Here is a 20744-nt window from a genome sequence, read left to right as displayed (position 1 = left end):
TGAATATATATATATATATATATATATATATATATATACACAAACAGAAGAAAACTTTACATACTGAGACAGGGAAGAGCCTCAAGAAAAAGGTCAATTCTGTCATGTGACTTCTTTTTCTGATGGTATGAAAGAGACAAAGTAATGACACTAAAGATATAGTTCTGTGGTAAATATTTTTTGCTTTTGTATATGGCTTAAGCCTTTTTTTTTTTTTTTTTTTTTCTCTGGACTCTCCCCTCCCAAAATGGGCTACTTCTGGTCTTTTGTGCATCTAGCTTTTCCAAATATTGGTTGGCCTCAAGCAGTACTTCCAAAAAGAAAAGGGATCACAGGACAGTGTGATCCCTTGTGATCCTAATAGATTCAAGCTTAATTATAGACAATAGGAATATGTTTATTTTTTTGCATTTCAAACAACTTTTTGTCTAAGTTGCACCAATTTAGTCTTTGTCATGTTGTGTGAAAAGAAGTTTCTATTTTTGTCCAAATAAATATTTTGTTATTAGTGATAGATACAGTAAATAAAAATCTAAGGAAAAATTTTTATCTGTCAGTGAATTTTCAAATTTTTTCTCAGCTTACAAGTATATTTTATTATAATTCAGATTGCTGTTCCAGAGGATGATTGTAGCATATCAAAAATATTTGAGCAATATAAATATGAATTATACAAATTCATGCTATATTTATATTATTAATAACCAAGAATTTAATTTTTAAAACTATACAATAATTTTAGTGTATGCATATAACAATTTTAGACAAAACTATATACAGTGTATGTGGAGTGCTGAAAAGTTGATAACGTTATCCAGATGCAAGAGAACAAAAGTCACACTATGAAAATAATAATAATACAGTGGTACCTCAGGATACGAACGCCCCAGCATACGAAATTTTCAGGATATGACACGAAATTCGAACATATTTTTGCTCTACGATACGAACAAAAACTCACCTTACGACGTTACATTAGTTCGCAGCGCCATTTTTTATTCACTTTTGTTCATCGGTCTCGGTCCGCGTTTGCTTCGTCNGAACGCCCCAGCATACGAAATTTTCAGGATATGACACGAAATTCGAACATATTTTTGCTCTACGATACGAACAAAAACTCACCTTACGACGTTACATTAGTTCGCAGCGCCATTTTTTATTCACTTTTGTTCATCGGTCTCGGTCCGCGTTTGCTTCGTTGTGTACGGATCTTGCTCGATAAAGGAAATCTCGAGATATTATAGAAAATAAATGATTTTATTAAAAAGAAACATCCCGAAAAGGTTCATATCGGCGTATTCCCGCTGGGAGTAATGACATTTGCCTAAGTCATTTTAGAAACAGTTTAAAAAGTAGGCGAAGCCAAACCTCTTTGGATAGATATTTTAGCAAGCGACCTCTATCCAGTGAAAGTGCTGTGGAAGTGAAGGAAAGAAAGCAAAAAAGCAGTGAATAAAAAATAAAATATGAAACAGAAAAGATAAAAATTAGTGTTAACTTACATAATATAATGTAACAATAACTTAAGTTTTAGTGTCATTCCAGTTTACACCTCCACCGTTGTCTATCGTCAAAGGTAAAGTGCAAATAAAACTACATTTTTTTTAATCAATTATTATTCTATTATGGTTATTTATACATTTACAACTACAAAATGCATTTTTCAGTGTTTTCCTTACTATAGTTATTTTTTTTTAATATACAACTTAGCTTTAATTTGAGTGTTTTTTTCGTGTTGGAATGAATTATTTGGTTTTACGTATAATCGTATGGGGAAAAATGATTCACCTTACGACATTTTCATGATACGATCTCAGTTTCAGAACAGATTAATTTCGTATCCTGAGGTACCACTGTAGAAGTCTTGAAAGAATGCATACACCATAAATCTGTTACAATCATTAGTTTGCTTATTTCAACAATTTGAATTCATGATGGCTGCACCAAGATCAGAATTTAGCAACATTTAGAAGAGTCTAGCTATGAAGTTTTTGTGCCTTCAGGAGATTGACTCTGAGATGTTGATAACTGTATGGCAGGATTGCCCTTCCCTCATCACAATGGTGAAGAAATGGATGGTCCATTTCAACAACAACAGATGATGTGGATGAAATCCACATTTTCATCTGTTCACATGATCTGATCCTCAAAGATTGTCAAAGACTAAAGAGTTTCCATGTAATCTGACATTCTCAATGTATAAAGGTTTCCTGTGAAATGGATTACAAAACTTCTCACTGCAGACCAGAAATAGAATCACATAATTGCCTCCAAAGCCTTTTGGCAAAGTTCTATGATGGTACTGAGATTTTAGCCCAATTAGTGACAATGGATAAAATATGATTTCATCACTATAATCCTGAGATGAAGAAACAATCAAAGAAATGGTGTTGTAGAGGATCTCCACAGACAAAGAAGTTCCATGTCCAGAAATCATCCAGAAAAATCATGGCTTTTCTGTTTTGAGACAAGGATGGCATCAATTTTGTCAAGTATCTGCTGAGGGCTAGGGAATCAGTGTTAATTCACTGGTTGATAAGTGGTGTTAATTCAGTGTTGATTACACTGAATTAACATTACTTATCCAGGTCTATTGGATGAATTGCTTTCAAGGAAAAACTGTGGGAGAAACTGAGTCAAGGTATGCCCTCTCTGAAAGGTAGCACCTTTGCCACACAGCTCTCCAAATCACACAAAAAAATCAAGGATTTCAGAGTCCAATTGTTGGACCATCTAGCCTATATTCACTAGATCATACTCCCTCAGATTATTATATCTTCTCAATTTTAAAGGAAGAGTTGAAGAGGATGAGATTTACTTCTGATCAAGTAGTCATTGGGTCTTCAGAGGGTTGACCAACCTAAGGCATTTTTTTTTTTTGCAGAGATTAAAAAATTGGAGTATATCGTGTAGAGTTGAAGGGTGATTATATTGAATAAAATGTAAACCGCCGGGGAGGGTGTAGGTCTCCCGATCCGGCAACAGGTTGATGAACCTTCTCACTGGTCAGGATGGATTAAAATTTTACTTTTCCCGCGGTAACGGGATTAAATGTTTCGGGTCGCGTGGCGGAGGGAGGAGTGCGTCGGTAAGATGACCGATGATATACGAGTAAAAGAGGACACCAATTTAACAGGATAACAACGATTTATTAGCTACATAGATATTACAATAACTAATTTCAAAGGGAAAAATCTGAGTCCCTGAAACGCGAAGGACCGAGAGAGAGTTCACAAAAATAAGTTCCATACCTCTTTATGGTTTTAAATATTCTTGAGGAAAAAGGTTTTGATATCCAATGGGTTGGTAGGATTAGGATAATAATTTTTCTTCAGGACACAATATCGATAGGACACAGTATATTAATAGGACACAATATTCGTAGGACACAGTTGTAAAAGTGACGGTGGATGAACGACTCCCCCGAGAAGGGGAAGGAAGGGGTTTTTATAAGTTCGGCATGAGAGAATGGTCAGGTGACCAATTGTTGTGAGGTAAAAGGTATGCGAATGGGTCAAAGTTGTTCCTGGTCCCATGCTAACTATCAACTTTGGAGTTGGAATGTGGGATTAGTTTCGAAATGGACGGATGTTTACTTTAAACGAAAGGGGAGATCGGAAATTTTCCCTTTTTTTGGTTAGATTGTCATTTAGGTTTTAAAGGAAAATTAAATTGGGGGTTTAGAAAAATGCTGAATATTAATCGGAAAATTCGGTAAAAAGTCCAGATTTCACAAAAATATATTCAGTTTATTGTATTGGTATTTCTCTTTTCATCTAGGAAAAGTTGCAAGCTTTTCAGCACAGCATACCATGATGCAATACAGTTCTTGAATCGTTTCTGTTGAATGATTTATCAAAATATTATATATTTATCAGTATTCTTAAACACTTGAAAATTTGAATCAGAATTAGATACCAAAACTACACTGGTATTTAAAATATAACATAATACTATTGCATTGCTGTTTTTTAAATTATAAGTTTTATGATTCCTTTTGTATTATGTTTTAATTTTATTTTTTAGGTCAAACAATTGGATTATGAATATTGCCTTATCAAAAACAGATGAATTATTTGTAACTGATATTTCAGGAAATATTTTAATGATGCCATGCAGATCAAACAATGTAGATNTTATTTCTTTACTATACTGCTCCATATTATGTGTACGATCCAAAAACAATTTAATAGAGAATCCATATTTATTTACTATTTTCGATAGCTGTATTATCCAACTTCGTCTTAAGTCCGTTTCCCTTGATTTGTGATATAGTAAAAACAGTAATTTTGTTATGTCTTCTGCCTTAATAATTTTTTGAAGAAACATTAAATATCTTTTTATTAATATAGTATTTAGTCTAAATCTATTTGTTTCTAATCTTAAAGCGCTGCCCGGGATATTAAATTCTAACTGGAATATCTTGCATATAAATATATTCTGTATTTTTTCAAAGTCATTAAATCTATCCATACTCCAAACTGGGGCCGCATAGCACATTGAATTCATCACAAGCGAATTAAAAAGTTGAAAGTGTGTTCCTAAGTTCTTTAGTTTTGCCTTACAGAATAGACCAATTAAGTTATTTATTGCANTTTCCCTTGATTTGTGATATAGTAAAAACAGTAATTTTGTTATGTCTTCTGCCTTAATAATTTTTTGTAGAAACATTAAATATCTTTTTATTAATATAGTATTTAGTCTAAATCTATTTGTTTCTAATGTTAAAGCGCTGCCCAGGATATTAAATTCTAACTGGAATATCTTGCGTATAAAGATATTCTGTATTTTTTCAAAGTCATTAAATTTATCCATACTGCAAACTGGGGCCGCATAGCCTATTGAATTCATCACAAGCGAACTATAATACAATTACAAAAATAAAAAATAAATAATTAAAGGCAATTTCCACTGTTCTATCGTTACTCTGGTAAAGGATAGTTCGATATCATCGCTAATCTAGCATATTTATCCTAAATCTATTTGTTTCTAATCTTAAAGCACTGCCCAGGATATTAAATTCTAACTGGAATATCTTGCGTATAAATATATTCTGTATTTTTTCAAAGTCATTAAACTTATCCATACTCCAAACTGGGGCCGCATAGCCCATTGAATTCATCACAAGCAAATTTAAAAGTTGAAAGTGTATTCCTAAGTTCTTTAGTTTTGCCTTACAGAATAGACCAATTAAGTTATTTAGTGCAATTTTTATAATGTTTCTCAAACAAGAGGTTTGGTGTAAATGTTATTCCTAAAAATTTAATTTCCTTAACTATCTTCACTTCTTTATTAATAAAAAAGGACATGTGCTTTTTGGATACATTACTACCATTTCNATATAGTACTGTAATTTAAAACTATAATTTTAATATTATTTCCATTACATTCAGTAATAAATGAGAATTATTATTTACAAGTAATATTAGTATGTAGAGAATGATGACTTACGCTGGAGCTATCATGCAATACTTGACAGAATTAATGAATAAAGATTATGCAATACATCATTATCAATGTTTGCTTAAGAACAGTGTAGAAGTTGCTTGAAATGACACTAAGATTATTAGACCTACAAGCAATCTAAATTGCCTTAAACATGGAAATCTTGAAAATCTACAAGTCTAATAAAAGCATTGGTTTCATTAACTACCAGGTTGAATATATTTTATCCACTGCATGGAAATAATTTCATGAAATTTAACTTACAAGGAGAATGTTGCTAAATGCAAGTCATGTAATACTTAGTACTAGCATTTACTGTGCTGCAACTTGAAAAAAATTGTAGACCTATACATTCTCACTGTCAGACGACAGTGAGAATGTATAGGTCTACAATTTTTTCAAATCCTGTCTGTCTTTCCTTAATCTGAGAAGGCTGTTAGGTAAATGAAATTCAAGACCAGACATGGAAAGCCTGGGTAGAGGCCCAATTAACTATATATGAACTTCCGATTCAAACCAGAAGTCATGTTATTTCAATTCAAAAATTTTCCTCTGAAAGCACTTAATAGATGACTGGCACGACTTCATTGCTAACAGAAAAGTATGATGTACAGGGGCCAAGACATTAAAGTATTAATTTGTAGTGGAAAGCATATATTTTAAATGAAATAAAGTAAAAATATGATTAAAAATTGCAGCCTGGCAATGTGATGATGTCACAATAAATAATTGCTCGTTTGGTAGTTAAACACATGCTATTTACTTACCTAAGAGGATATTTCTCTATTGTCAATATTTATATTTTTCATAAGAAAGTAAATGATGGACTGTTTGACAAGTGGAATGAAGGTGTAAAGCTGATTAACAGTGACATCATTGTGTTATGACAAAACATGCTAGTATCCTTGAACCATGTAGTAATTGACAATGGATAAATGGATAATTGCTAGCAAGCATTACTTTTCTAATAAGATGATGTTACATACAAGAAAAGCAAGAAAAAAATTAAGAATATGGTATAGAACAATGGTTCCCAACCTTTTTTGGGTGGCGACCCCTTTTTATAAAAGCCAAGTGTCCCACAACCCCGATACAATTGAAAAAGGCATTTTTAATAAGGTAATTAAAAAAAGGAAATTAGTTTTTTAGTATAATTTTATTTTAAATTATGTTTAATAATTTAATGCGATGGTTGAAATTGCATGTTATTAACCAGCCTCAAAATTCGCGGGCGAGTTTTTGTTAACGCCAACCTCATGTCATTCTCAACATTTAATTTATTCCTTTCAAACTCAACATGTTTCAACCAACTGTGGCATAATAGCGTACCTAGATTACACTTATTTTAATTTTAAAAATTTATATGAGATATATTTTTTTTAAATTAAANATAACGAAATATCGACTTTTTTTTTAAATTAAAATAAAAACTTCAAGACACTATTAAAAATAAAAATTGCATTATAGTGAATATTTTCTTTAGTTTACTGTATAAGTTGGCGACCCCACAGAAAGCCCGTCGCGACCCATAGGTTGGGAACCTGTGGTATAGAACAACGGTGGGCCAGATACGGCCCGCAAAGAGTTTCTATCCGGCCCGCGAGATGTTTAGAAGAAATTATAAATAAATATTTTTTAATGTAATTCGTCTAGTTTAAATTGAATATTATTTTCTGAAGTGTTGCGGCAGCAATGACAGGAAAAAATAAGGGAGTCATTTCCTTAGTCAAACAAAAAATGGGAGAACAGAATTTTTCTAAATTATTTGTATCTCATCACATCATCCATCAAGAAAATCTATGTGCAAAAGCTATGCAATTAGAAAATGTAATGTCTGTCGTATCCAACTACATAGTGCTGTTTTTATTGTGTTTAAAGTCACTTAGATTTTACAAATAGGTGAGCCGTTCACAGCCTGGCACACACATTTGTAAAATCTAAGTGACTCATACAACATGGAATTCATATAAAACGGAATAATCAACAGTGTTATAGGGGGGTCGACTGTAGTAATTAATTTCTTTTTATTTATTTATTTCATATTTGCAGACTAAAAATTTACAGGTCACAAGGTGTCAATTAACTACTATGGCCCGCGGAAAAAACGTAAAATTTATTCTGGCCCATGTTATATAAAAGGTTGCCCACCCTTGGTATAGAAAACAGTGCAGAAAAAATACTTCTAATATTAATATCAATAAATCATTCTTGCAAATGCCTATGTAAAGTAATTGTAGTAAACAATCCTATATCAATGTTTTTCATAAATAAAAGCTATATGTAAAACTCATAGTTGGTTCACTATTAAAAATAGTCTACATAAGAAAAGACACAAATATGAGTAAACTATGTGTAATAAGTTACAATTAAAATATCTTGTGTGTTACATGTTGTTACTTAAAAAAATTAAAGTACACTAAACATTTTTGTATTTTCAACAATGATAATGATATAATTATTTTTCCTTTTCAATTACAATACACAAATACAAATGCTTGTGTGTATTTGAACGGATTTGAGTAACATAAATCTAAATGACATTTAAGCCATGCTTGATAATTACGCATATATTGCCTGCATGAGTATACTTCATTAAGTCTGTTTCTAATAATAATGTGTTTTTTGTGTTTAGAATAAAATTTTTGTTTAGAATATGTTCTATTTATTTTTTCTTGGGTGACAATTATTTTTTTTTACTATCTTTAATCACAGATTGGCATGATAAAACTGAAATCAAATATTGAAATTCTCATCTTTTGAAAAAAAGTTTATTTGCAGTAAACAGTATAGAATTCAAAAAGCCATACTTTTGTACACAATTTTAAATTGAAATAGATTCAGCTACAAAATTCAAATTAGTATAGATTTATTATACATTTGTTACAGTTTGTTATTAAAAATATATATTAATTGAAAGAAATAGGGCAAAGTGATTTAGTAACACAAAGAAAAAACTAGTGCTTGCTAACAATCACGTGGCTCAAGGATACCAGCACATTTTGCCATAATGCAATGATGTCATAATGCTAATCAGCTTTACACTTTCACTCTGCTTGTCAAACAGTGCATGTTTTACTTTATGATAAAAATAATCCAGCATAAGTTGCATAACTTTTCCGGCTATTATGTGATCTTATTTAGAAAATAATTTTTATATTTTTAATTATCGAATGGCAAAATGCTTAATTTTAAGGGTAGTGATTGGTTTCATAAAAAATTGTAAATGCTAATAAAGTACAACATCTTCATTAAGTCTGACCATACTCAAGATATGACATAACCCCTCTCTATCTCCCCACTTCCCTGACCTTTTGCCACCAAAATTCAATAGCATCAATGTCCCTTATATGCAAGCTACTATGTCAAATTTCATTTCTTTACTTCTTTCCCTACCCTGAGATATTAAGCAAAATAGATGCTAACATGTGCAAGCATGAAATTTTTGTGCCTTTTTTGGTTCCAGGAGGTCTAAAAATGTGGAGACTTGCAAAAAACTTGGATGGTCAAATTTGACATGATTCCAATACTTTTCCTTGTTGTGTATATACAACATTCGGAAAAGTAATAGAAATATTGACCATAGAGAAATGTCCTTTTAGACAAGTAAATAGCATGTGTTTAATTACCAAATAAATGTTAGTACTAAGTATTCTTTTTGTTAGTTAAACATTTATTTTTATCTTATAACGTTAAATTTTTATTTTGTTTTGTTGTATTTATGTCTTAAAATTAACTTTAAATTGTATATGTTCTACGCAATTTAAATGTTTGTATGTTCAATAACCATTATATATTTGTTATCTGATGAAGGCCTATCAACTGGGTCAAAAATGTTTTTGATCATTAAATAATACTTCCTGGAGTAAGTTACAGTGCAAGTTTTTTATCTATTAGTATGTAGAAAAATATTACTAAGAATCCAGTGTGATTTATTACAAAGAGAGATCCACGAATTACCACATTGGGTGACACCAACCCCAGTGTTGTTACTGATGATATGATTGTTTACATTCATATATAAATTTGAGATATCCTATATTGTAGATGTAATGAAATTATATCTAAAATTTTTTAAAATTCAAGAATTAATTAAAAACTTAAGTCTTTTATATATACTACTAAAAAAGTTTACTGGAAGATTTTTTGGAAATAACAAAAAGTGAAAATAAACTGCTTTGCTTACAAACCTCCTTTACAAAGTACTCTCTAGAACTTTTGGACAACCAAGTCCAAGTACAGTACACACAAATTATTTTCAAGTTCATTTCAAATAATTTGATTTGTAAATGAAAGTGAGCTCCAGCAAAACAGTTTGTTTTATTTTTTGTTATTTTTAAAGGAATTGTTTTCACATTAGATATTTTCATATTTTGGATATTAAACAATTACTTGTTGCACTATCTTATATATAAAATTAAATTGAACTGTATAAAATTTAGAATATTAATCTGTTAAATGCAAATATTAGATTAATGAAAAAGTAAAATTTTTAGTAAATATCTTCATATTAAACTTAGTTATTTTATCTTTTTTTTAGATACATATTGACAAAATTAATGATTTGTGTGTTTGTGACAATTACCTGTTCACTTGTTCTCAGGATAGAATTATTAAGATTTGGAATTTGCATAATATAAAGCAAGTAAGTAATTTTAAATGCATCTTTTGTCATGATATTAATCTATTGTTTAACTATTATAACATCAAATTTTAATTATATAAAATAAATTATGGGTATTCTGGGAATGTAATGGTCCATGTTTAACTAATTACTTTGTCATTTTGATTTTTTGAATAGAGTGCTTATTTAAATGTGATGTGAAATTGTGCTGCATAACATTTTGAGGGTATAGCAGAAAACTACTGTGGTATCTCAAGCATACCAGGATATGCTGAGGTGTGAAAGGGGAATGTGTAAGGTAGCAGACCTGGTGGAGATAGGGGACTTGAAACCCACTCCATGGCACCTGTGTAAGGTTGCCGTCTCCTAAGTGGGATCTATTAATCCTGCGTCAGGATGAACCTAAGGGAAGGTTGTATGTGGGCTGTGATGGAGGAGGCAAATGATGACAAGTGTTTTACACAAGAAAGCTGTTTATTTGTTAACATTTATGCTTACATCAACAATCGACGGTCCTTCACTAGGTTCTTCTCGTCAAAGATGCGGAAAGGCGAGAACTTCGACATCTGTCTGGCCCCAGGGCGGACAAGATGAGGTCGCTGAGCAAGGTGGACGATCGGAAGGAGGAAGCGGCAGAGTCCAAAGTTCTTGGCGATGACACACCACAATATAAGTCACGACCTTTCATGAGAGCCTTCACCAACCTTGAATTTCAGATTTTTATAGTTTTTTCTCCCACTATTTGGACTTCTGATTGGCCCCTCGTCCCCTTCCTCGCTTCTTGATTGGTCTCTCTTTTGTTTTGGGGAAAACCGAGACCGACTCAGGTCACAGGAAAGGTCTGATTCCAGGTGTCTTCTTGATGCCGTTCTGTCGATTGTTCTTGGGGATTGTTAACAAAATTGCAAGACTCATGCTCATAATTTAGCTCCGTTACTCACGATTTCTGTCATCTGGGTACTCGAACAATCATATGCAATAATTTATCTCTCTTAAATCTTTCTCTCTTTTCCAAAATTGTTTCCCTAGATTGATTATTTATGAGTGCTAGGGTCAAAGTTCTACCTGTTTATGATCACTTGTGCCTGACTTATAACTTTTCATTTTGACATTGACAGTTTGTTTAACATGTGTTGGATTCATCCGGGACTCGTTGTTTAAATTATGGGATTTTCCTCTCCCTCTCATATTTAATCTATCGTTATTATTTAATCATAAGAATACCACGATTTACATGATTTCGTACCTCGGTTAGGTCCTCTCAACTGTGATGAGGACTTTACAATTTCAGACAAAACAAAGCCAGGTTTATTAAAATATATATATATATATACAGCCTTGGACTATAGCTAGTCTCTTTAGTTTATATATATATACATAAGCCTTGTTGTGGACAATTAGTATGATTCCATACAAAGAGAAGAATTCTGGTCCGAATAATATGTTGAAGTCGCTATCAATAATTACAATTACATACAAGATGAAGCAAAATCTGCTGTCACATTTCTCCTTAGGTTTTTTCGTATATTAGTATCCTATTCGACACACATTAGTCTATGGATCAAACTTAATCACCTACATTTCTACTAAATCTATAACTAAAAATAATAATGTTACTCAGGTCCTTATGAAATTCTCGGACATGATTAACACATTCTATATTCGTATATCTTGCTTCTTGGAGATGTGTTCAGATTACTTAACAAGGAAAAATTTTGCTTAATGTTCTACTGCTATTTCCAAGGTCCTTCGCATTCCACTGTCCTTCTGGTATCCAGTTGTGAACTTGGAAGCCAGAAAAAAAAGGGTCCCAAACACATGGAGACATTGAATTTATACTTCCCTACATCCAGGAGTTCCGTTTTGGCATGTGATCACACTCTGAACCAATCAACAGGTTCAGATTGGTTTAATAAAGAAAAACGGTGGTACCAGGGAATGAAAGGAATACAACACAAATTAATATACAAAAAGTCGATCCTGATACAAAATTAATGGAAACTGCTTACGCGCTAGAATAATATAGAACTTATAGAAAAACGATATATAACACAGTAGCATAGCACTACACTACAAATTGTTAATGTTAATGTAATTAAACAGTACTGTGTAAATTGGAATTAATGTATTTCTGCAGCAGTAGTTCATTAATGTAATTTGTAATAAGAGTGGTAAATTTAAATACTATATTGAAAATGAAGTTTTTGGGCTAAATTTGAAAAAATTGTAGACCTGTAAATTTCCACTATCATTTGTCTGTCCATCCATTCGTCCTTCTGTCTGTCCTTAATCTCAAGAATGGAGTTAGATAGATGAAAGATGAAACCAGATATGAGAACCTTAGGGCTGTAGGCACCAATGCAACTTCTGATGCAAACTGGACCTCATGATGTTTCAATTCAAAAATTTTCCCTGAAAGGAGCTAGATAGATGACCAGCACAACTCCATTGCATACAGAAAAGTATGATGTAGTACAGGGGCAAGACATTGCAGTACTAATTTGAGGTGGAGAGCATACATTTTAAATTAAATAAATTAAAAATATGATTAAAAATTGCAGCTTAGCATTATGATGATGTCACAATAAAATAATTGTATCAATTAAAAATTTATCATTTAACTCAGTGTTTCTCAAAGTGGGCGATGAGTAAATCTAGGGGGGCGCTGGAGGCAGGGTATTGAATGGTGACCAAAGGCAAAATTGGGGTCCTGAAATCTGTTCCCTTTCCTCTGTTAAACTGATAAGAGGAAACATTGCATTTAATGATTTCCAGATGTTGAGAACAATGTACGGTAACGGCACAAAGTGTGATATTCATAAAGTTTTCCTAAGAATATTTCTAATCCTTTCTCACACAAGAGAAAATGGGTTAGGGGGAGTTGGGTTAACTTTATGGAACAAAGGGGAAGGTGGATCAAAAAATTTGGGAATCACTGGTTTAACTACTTGTTGAGGAATATCTATTATAAACAAGCAAAGTTCTAAATTTACTGTTGAATTCTTTCCAGGCAAAAGAATTAGTGTGTTTCATTTCCAGTGATGAATGTCATATTTTGAATTAGAAATGACTGTTCATATGTAAAAGTTTATTTTAATAAATATGATGATAACAAATACCAGTCAACACTAAAAGTAATTGTTATGTATCTAATATAAAAAAAAAGAATATACATATGGTAACAAAAGTCTTATATTTTCTTATTAATAGGATGATCATAATTTCTTAATGCCAAAACGGAAAGGAGAGCAGCAGCTAATAAATACAGACTCTCTTATTAAAATTCTTTTGAGAAATATAAATCAGCATTATTAAAAATTTATTAGTACATTATTAGTGTCATTGATTTCGTAGTGTAAAAAAAAGAATACACACATTTCTCTAAAAGATTTTATTTTTATTATAATATGATATCAAATCTAATAGTTTGATGTAAAAAGTTTTCTAGAGCCTAGCATATTTTTTAGATGAACTAATTTTGTTTAATAAGTTCTGGTCAACTCATAATTTTATCATAAAACTTATTGCATTGTAAGTTGTAATTTTGATTTTAATTAGCATTTTCGTGGCTTTGATATATAATCTCAACTTCTCTTTTGATTACATGGAATTCATGAGTGAAAATATTCTTTAACAAAAGCTGTACTTCCTGGAAAATAAAGGACTAATTATTGAAATTTTGGAATTCAAGATTCTTTTTGTACATTTCATTAAATATAATCTGTCGGCTATATCAATTTTTTCTTCATACAGTTTCTCCAAGTGTTTGGTTATTATTGTTCTTATTAGCATTGCCCATTTCATTATTCAGTTAATGAGCTAGCACCCATTTATCAAATAATCAAATTTTGTTTGTTTCTATTCATTTCTTATGTTCCTTAAATTCATTGAAACTATTCTGTATTTCTTGCCTAACAGGATATTCCTCAGCAGTATCCTCCATTCAAATTTATGACCGTTATAAATGGTGCTATCCTGCTGAAAGCTGAATACATGGTCAGCCTACTTATTAATCAGAATTTTTAATTTAACTATAGTAACCGTTTTTAGAATTACAACTACTAGCAAACTATAAAAATTTATGATTTTCTTTTGTGTATTACAGATAATGAAGAATCAGATAGCTAAAACGTTTTAGATTTAATTAAATAATTCTCTTTAAAAATTACATTTTTTATATGTATTATGAAATAAAAAGAATTCATTCGTACCCAGTACATTTATTTATTAAATCAAATGTTCAGTTTACTAAGTAAATGTCCTGTAAAAGATTGAACTATTTTCATTCATAATCAGATTAAACTACCAAATTAAGAAATATATGGTGAATAATTATTTAAACTAATATGATCTTAAGATTTATAAACTTCAATTCACATTTTAAAACTTCAATTATATTGAAAATATGAGATTCATTGTGTTTAATACTGTATTAGCTTAATGAAACTTGTTATTCTGTTTTCTGACAGAAAGCTATTAATATCAGTAATCAGAATAATTGTAAAAAAAATTAAGTAAATAATGCTGTTTTTCCAAAATAAAAATTCTAAGTTTTTATATGTATAATATCCAAATTTTATTATAATAATTCTTATATCATGCATCAGACTATCAAATTAACTTTATGTTCAGACAGAAAAACAATTTTTTCAAATGGAAAGACAGTATTTCGAAAAGAGAATCTCTGAAATTTCATATCTATTCTTTAATTATGAACTTCAAAGTTCTGAAAAGTTTGTTTACTTCTAGGAAGAAAAAGTTTATTCAAAAATTATAAAATATAATTTCATTTGTAGATCAAAGCTTTTGATTCTCTTTAGTATCTACTGGATAAATTCAGTTGAACTTTTTTTCAATAAATCAGAACTTTCCTCATAAAGTTTTAATCCTTAGAACTTTTGAAAATCACTTCTTGAAATTATCAGTATGGGATTTTAGAGAGAACAGCCAATAAATCTGTATGATCATAATGTACATAGGAATGAATGAATTCTTCGAGGCCGAGAATGGCCTCGAAGGGGCCCCTGAGGTCTTTAAAATGATACTGAAAAAAGGCTGATTTTTCCTTTCTCTATGGCTCTTCTTTACAATACATGAGTGTTGCTGATTTAAAAAAAAAATCAGCTGCAGATCTCACTATTAAATATAGCAAAGATTTAAAAAAGTATGAATTCACAAGTGAAATTGAAAGTTTTAAGTTTGAAGTAACGACTCTTATACAAAATATAGAAACTGCATCTCCTCTTAATATTCTACAGGCTCTTCATGATTTTGGTTTAATTGAGTCTTACCCAAATAGCAATGTCGCTCGTCGAATATTTCTAACTCTTCCCGTTTCTATTGCTTCGTGCAAGAGAAGTTTTAGCAAGTTAAAATTAATAAAAAATTTATTAAGATTAACTATCGGGCAAGAACGATTGTCCAATATTTCTATTATTTCAATAGAATACATTATCATTAAAAATATTAATTATGATCATGTAATTAATGAATTTGCTGAAATGAAAGCCAGAAAAGTTCAATTAAAATAAATCTTATTAAAAATCTATTGTAATATATTTGTTTTATTATTTTCCCAAACCAAATAAATTAAGGGGCCTAATTGCAAATTCTTGCACAGGGCACAGGAATGGCTAGTTACAGCTCTGGTTTTAGGCCCCTTATTTCTCAGAGAACACAAAGAGGCCAACGGTAGTACTATCTGCAGACTAAGTTGGATCATACTGACTTAAACTAACTTGAAAAATATTAATATTTTTATTTATAATGAAACAAAAAAAATTATTACTTATTTAAAGCTTCACAAATTAATGGTAAACAAATAAAATTTTGTCATTAACTGTAAACATTAAGTTTACAATGACAAACTGAAAATGTTTATCATTATATGCTTAATGTAATTCAAATATTATGATTAATAGGGCATATTTGAAATTAATTTACATAAAATTTATTTTTTATTCTTTTAGGTAGGACAATTCTTTCTTCAATTACCAGTTGTAGTTCTAACAACAAAACAAGTAAAATCAACAGAAAATCTGTTACAGGTCTTGATAATGTGTGGTACTAAAAATGGAAAGGTGCATTTATTAACCTGGAATAATTAAGTTATAAATTGTTATTAAAATCTTATTTGAATTTTTTTACTTTAAAAAAAACTGGCATAAAAAGTGTAAAACGTTAAGCTATGCAATATTGTGTCAAATTGCAACATTATTAAATATAATTTATTTTTATATTTAATTGTTATGTAAAATCACAATATATTTATACATGCAATAAAAATTTGTTTCATTGTTTATTACTATTTATATTTTAACAACTTAAATTTGCATAAGAAATCATTTAGTAAGAAAAAAATAAGCGAAAATTTTAAAACTTCATAGAACTTAAGTAAATTAAATTAAAATAAAACAATTAATTAAACTGGAGTGATAAAGTAATTGCAAGGTGGAAGAATATTAATTTCCGGGATATTTTCCTACCGAGACCGGGATTTGGGGTACACTGGCAAGAGCTTAAGGATCATAAGCAACTTCTTTGAAATGAAAATAGACCAGAATTATATTTACATTACGGCGTGGATATTGCCCCTCAAAAAGAATAAGGAACAGTCAGTAACTTTCAAAAGGTGCACTAAAGAAAACAAAAATAATCGATAGTGTTTTGACAAATTTTTAATCGTTTCGAGATTATCCCCTCGCCTTCGATGGAAAAGAATTTGTTCAGTTGCAATCTAATGCTCGTCAAAGAACAGAAGACGTTCTTCGTATCGCTTAAGAGCTATGAGAGAATGTGCAATTATAACGTAGTTTTAAGACTCGTTTGTAAAGATAAAATGGCTCTTCCCAAGATGGATCTAGAACCTGTTCGAGAGAAACTTCAGAAATTCCAAAAGAGGCCATCGTGCGCTGTGGGCCTTCAAAATCTTTGGTAACTATCACTATTTACTTTCCCGGCTATTATAACAGGGAAAGTATGGCGATTCGGCAAAAAATAACCCCCCCTCCAGATGTTTACATTTTTGGACTTAGGACACCTTAAAACGTCGAGAAATGCAAAAAGAATTCGGGGGTAATTTCTATATAAATGTTAAGGTGTGTATGTGTGGGGGTCACGATTTTGTTCACCCTCTTTGAATCTTAACTCCTGTGCTTTTTGTCGAAAATTTCTGAAATTTTGCAGGGAGATTTGTTTATTAAGGGGATTGATGATATTAAATTTTGGTGGTTAAATGTCGAGAGGGTGGAAAGATAATGGGGTCGTGTGTATCTCCAATAGGGCGGACTTAATGACGATTTTACTCTATCAGCATTTACTTTTATTTTTTTACAAAACTCATCCCTGCCCTCAAAATTAAGCTTTTTGCTGTTTTATAATAATTTTAAAAATTTTATAAAATACATTAACAGATGGCGTCACCAAAATTTTAAATTTACCGGGAAAGTAAGCAACTGGTTGCTGGTTTATTTTAAACACATTTTGACAATTTTACACAAAGATAAGGAAATTATAAACTTTTTTTTAAATAATCTAGGATACTTCTTTGTTTTCTATTATAAATTTGATTTGTCTTTATCACTGCGATTTTTATAAGTTTCAAACAAAAATAAACACTTTTTATCTAATTTTGTCACTGCTATTGTGCATTATTGGGCTGCAATTTGAAAAAATTGTACACCTATAAATTCCCATTGTCTTTCCTTAATGCAGAGAATGGCGTTAGATAGACGAAAGACGAGACCAGATATTGAAAGTTTGGGGCAGGAGGCTCCGATTAACTATATGCGAAGTGGACATGATATTTCAATTCAAAAATTTCTTCTAAAAGGAGCTAGACAGATGACCAGCATAACTCCATTGCATACGGGAAAGTATGATGTACAGGGGCAAGCCACTGCTAATTTGAAGTGGAGAGCACATAGTTTAAGTTAAATACAGTGGGTGGTCGATTAACGAACATAATCCGTTCCAAGACTTTTTTCTCTATCCGAATTATTCGTTAACCGATTATCAATTTACCATACGTTCGTATGGGAATTTGATTAATTCGTTCTGGAGACCCCCAAAAAAATAAAAAATATATACTTTCTTTTGGTGTACTGTTGTCCGATCATAAAAGTCCCTGATGTTGACCGTGGCCGTACGGATACCCGAAATGTGTTGGCAGTTGTTGTTAGAATAGAAGACTCCGACTTTTATAAATTAGCAAACAAAAATGATACCCTCAAGCAGCTTTATACCCGTAATCAGTTCGTAATTTGTNTTGTCCGATCATAAAAGTCCCTGATGTTGACCGTGGCCGTACGGATACCCGAAATGTGTTGGCAGTTGTTGTTAGAATAGAAGACTCCGACTTTTATAAATTAGCAAACAAAAATGATACCCTCAAGCAGCTTTATACCCGTAATCAGTTCGTAATTTGTAAAGAAAATTTTCCATAGGTAAGATTTCTTCTCAAGAAATATCGCTGAGAGAACCGTGTCCAGTAATTTTTAGTAATTCGAACACAAATCAATTATTGTATTTAGTCAGACACTTGGCAAATCTCATCATTAAATTTTATTCAGTTGAATAAAATTTAATGATGAGATTTGCCAAGTATCTGAATAAATACAATAATTGATTTGTGTTCGAATTACTAAAATATACTTTCTTACTACATTCATTTATATGTAATAATAAAAATACATATACATATGCAGTCTTGCATTTTTATTAGTTATGTTTTTTTGTTTGTGGGGTTAAAGAATCTGTCTAATGTCGATTGCTTTTCTCTCTTCTTCAGGATTTTCATAAGTAATTAATAGCATTATAATTGTAGAGATCCCAAGCCTATTAACCTCAACCTGGTTTATATGCCATTCTAAGACCGTTGATCTGGCATCCTCCACTTTTTCAAAAGATCTTTAATTAATAGCAGATATCGGCATTAATCTTTTTCATAATAAAACATATCTCGCCGAGTTTCTTGGTGTTCTTCAATAAAGAGTTCTTGGCGTTCTTCTGTCGTCAGATCCGTTTCAGATTCCATTACGAACTCTTCGATGTTCTTTATTTCTCAGAAGTGATTTTTGTTACTCCTTTAGCTGCTTGAGTCTTCTTGATTATACTGTATCTTTCTTAGATAAGATTGAACTGTGACCTACTGTAGTTTTGTTCAAACCATACTGCCCAGCAACATCAGACATCTGCCCACTCTCTACCTTTGCTATTTTACCTTTCGAAAATAAAACTTGACGCAAAATTTAACGAGTGCCCGCCCGGCAGTCTCGCGAATACTATAAAAGAATTGTTTCTGTCAGAAAAATAAAAGGCTGGAATTACAAGGGAGAGTTTCAAAGTTCGGAGGAATACTATCCGATGAGTATATTCCGGGCTGAGCGTCGTGTCGACGTCTCCAGCGCTCCGAAAAGCTTCGAATTGTTACCTGAAGACAAGGGAAAATCAATCGGTATTTGCTATTTTCGTTGCTTCTTTTTATGTTTGTTCAGTGAAGTGTTCGTTGTCCGATCATAAAAATCTTTCGCGAAAGTGTTCGTTAACCGATCACCCACTGTACATTAAAAATATGATAAAAAAAATTGTAGCACGGCATTGTAGCGACGTCACAATAAATTATTCTTCGTTTCCTTTTACTTTCCCTGCTGTTATGTATTATACATAACAGCGGGGAAAGTATTGAAATTGTTTTAAATCTTCTGAAACCGTGTTGTCTTAATTTCTTTGATTCACTAACACAAGGTATGTTTCTATTTCAACACTTGGCGGTATTCCATCTTTATTTAGTTGTAACTAAATAATGATGGAATACCGCCAAGTGTTGAAATAGAAACACACCTTGTGTTAGTGAAGTGTTTTTCAACCGGGGTGCCGCGGCACCTTAGGGTGCTACGGCGCCACGATTGGGGTGTCGCAAAGTTTAGAGCCTTTACGCATTTTCTTGGAAATTTACTTAAGTGTAGTTTAAGATAACTCATTGTCAGTTCTATTTATCTACGAGATATCTAGTAAGCAAAGAAACTATGACTAATCGCATGTTAATGTAATGTTCTACGCTACGTGTACGCACGACCTGTCACGAGTTCGTCCAAACCACATTGCTTGGCCTTCACGTTCCCAGTCCCAGTACCAGGCCAACCACCAGAGAAGAACGACTTGGACATTTGTGTCTTGTATATACTTTAAAAAGCGTTGCATTGTACTTTGAAAAGCGTGTGGTTTCAATCACAAAGTAGGTGCATATTACAGTATTTTCATAGTATTCAAAAGCAATGATGACAAATAAACAATTTTTATCATTTTTTTATTGAAATTTTTAAAATTGATATGAAAAGAATAAGAAAAAGTAATGAAATATTTATTTTATATATGCATCAAAATAGTATAAAAAACTTAAGAAAAATTGTTTATCAATAAAATTATAATATAAAATGATGATATATTTGATAATAAAACTATATTTAAAAAACAATAGCGAGACTATTATTTTACATGTAGGTATTTTTTGGAATCTTCAGAAATGTTATGTTCAGAGCATTAAATAAATCGTAAAGAAATGAACAGCATTAATAATAATCCAAAATTACATAAGTTTGTATACTTGAATGAATTTTCACTTACATATGGGAAATGACTTCTCGAGAAATTGTATCATTTGAATACCATTTTTTCATTA

At 31.3% G+C, this 20744-nt stretch overlaps 2 protein-coding genes across 2 annotated transcripts in view; both read left to right on the top strand.

The window, feature by feature from the left end:
- LOC111630890 overlaps positions 1–4248 on the top strand; it is a 91970-nt gene extending 87722 nt beyond the window's left edge. The window contains exons 18-19 of the mRNA XM_023375049.1: positions 4027–4168; positions 4225–4248. Of these exons, the coding sequence (XP_023230817.1) occupies positions 4027–4168; positions 4225–4248 (166 nt within the window). The remainder of the gene's footprint in view (positions 1–4026; positions 4169–4224) is intronic.
- Positions 4249–16904: 12656 nt separating this feature from the next.
- Positions 16905–20744, top strand: part of LOC111630889 — a 7749-nt gene continuing 3909 nt past the window's right edge. Inside the window, exon 1 of the mRNA XM_023375048.1 lies at positions 16905–16999. Within this exon, the coding sequence (XP_023230816.1) occupies positions 16905–16999 (95 nt within the window). The remainder of the gene's footprint in view (positions 17000–20744) is intronic.

The sequence above is a fragment of the Centruroides sculpturatus genome, unplaced genomic scaffold (genome assembly GCF_000671375.1).
Source record: "Centruroides sculpturatus isolate CEXI.00-Female unplaced genomic scaffold, Cexi_2.0 scaffold347, whole genome shotgun sequence".
Classification (NCBI taxonomy): Eukaryota; Metazoa; Arthropoda; class Arachnida; order Scorpiones; family Buthidae; genus Centruroides; species Centruroides sculpturatus.
The sequence above is the reverse complement of the archived record's forward strand: the minus strand, read 5'-3'. Positions and strand labels throughout refer to the sequence as shown.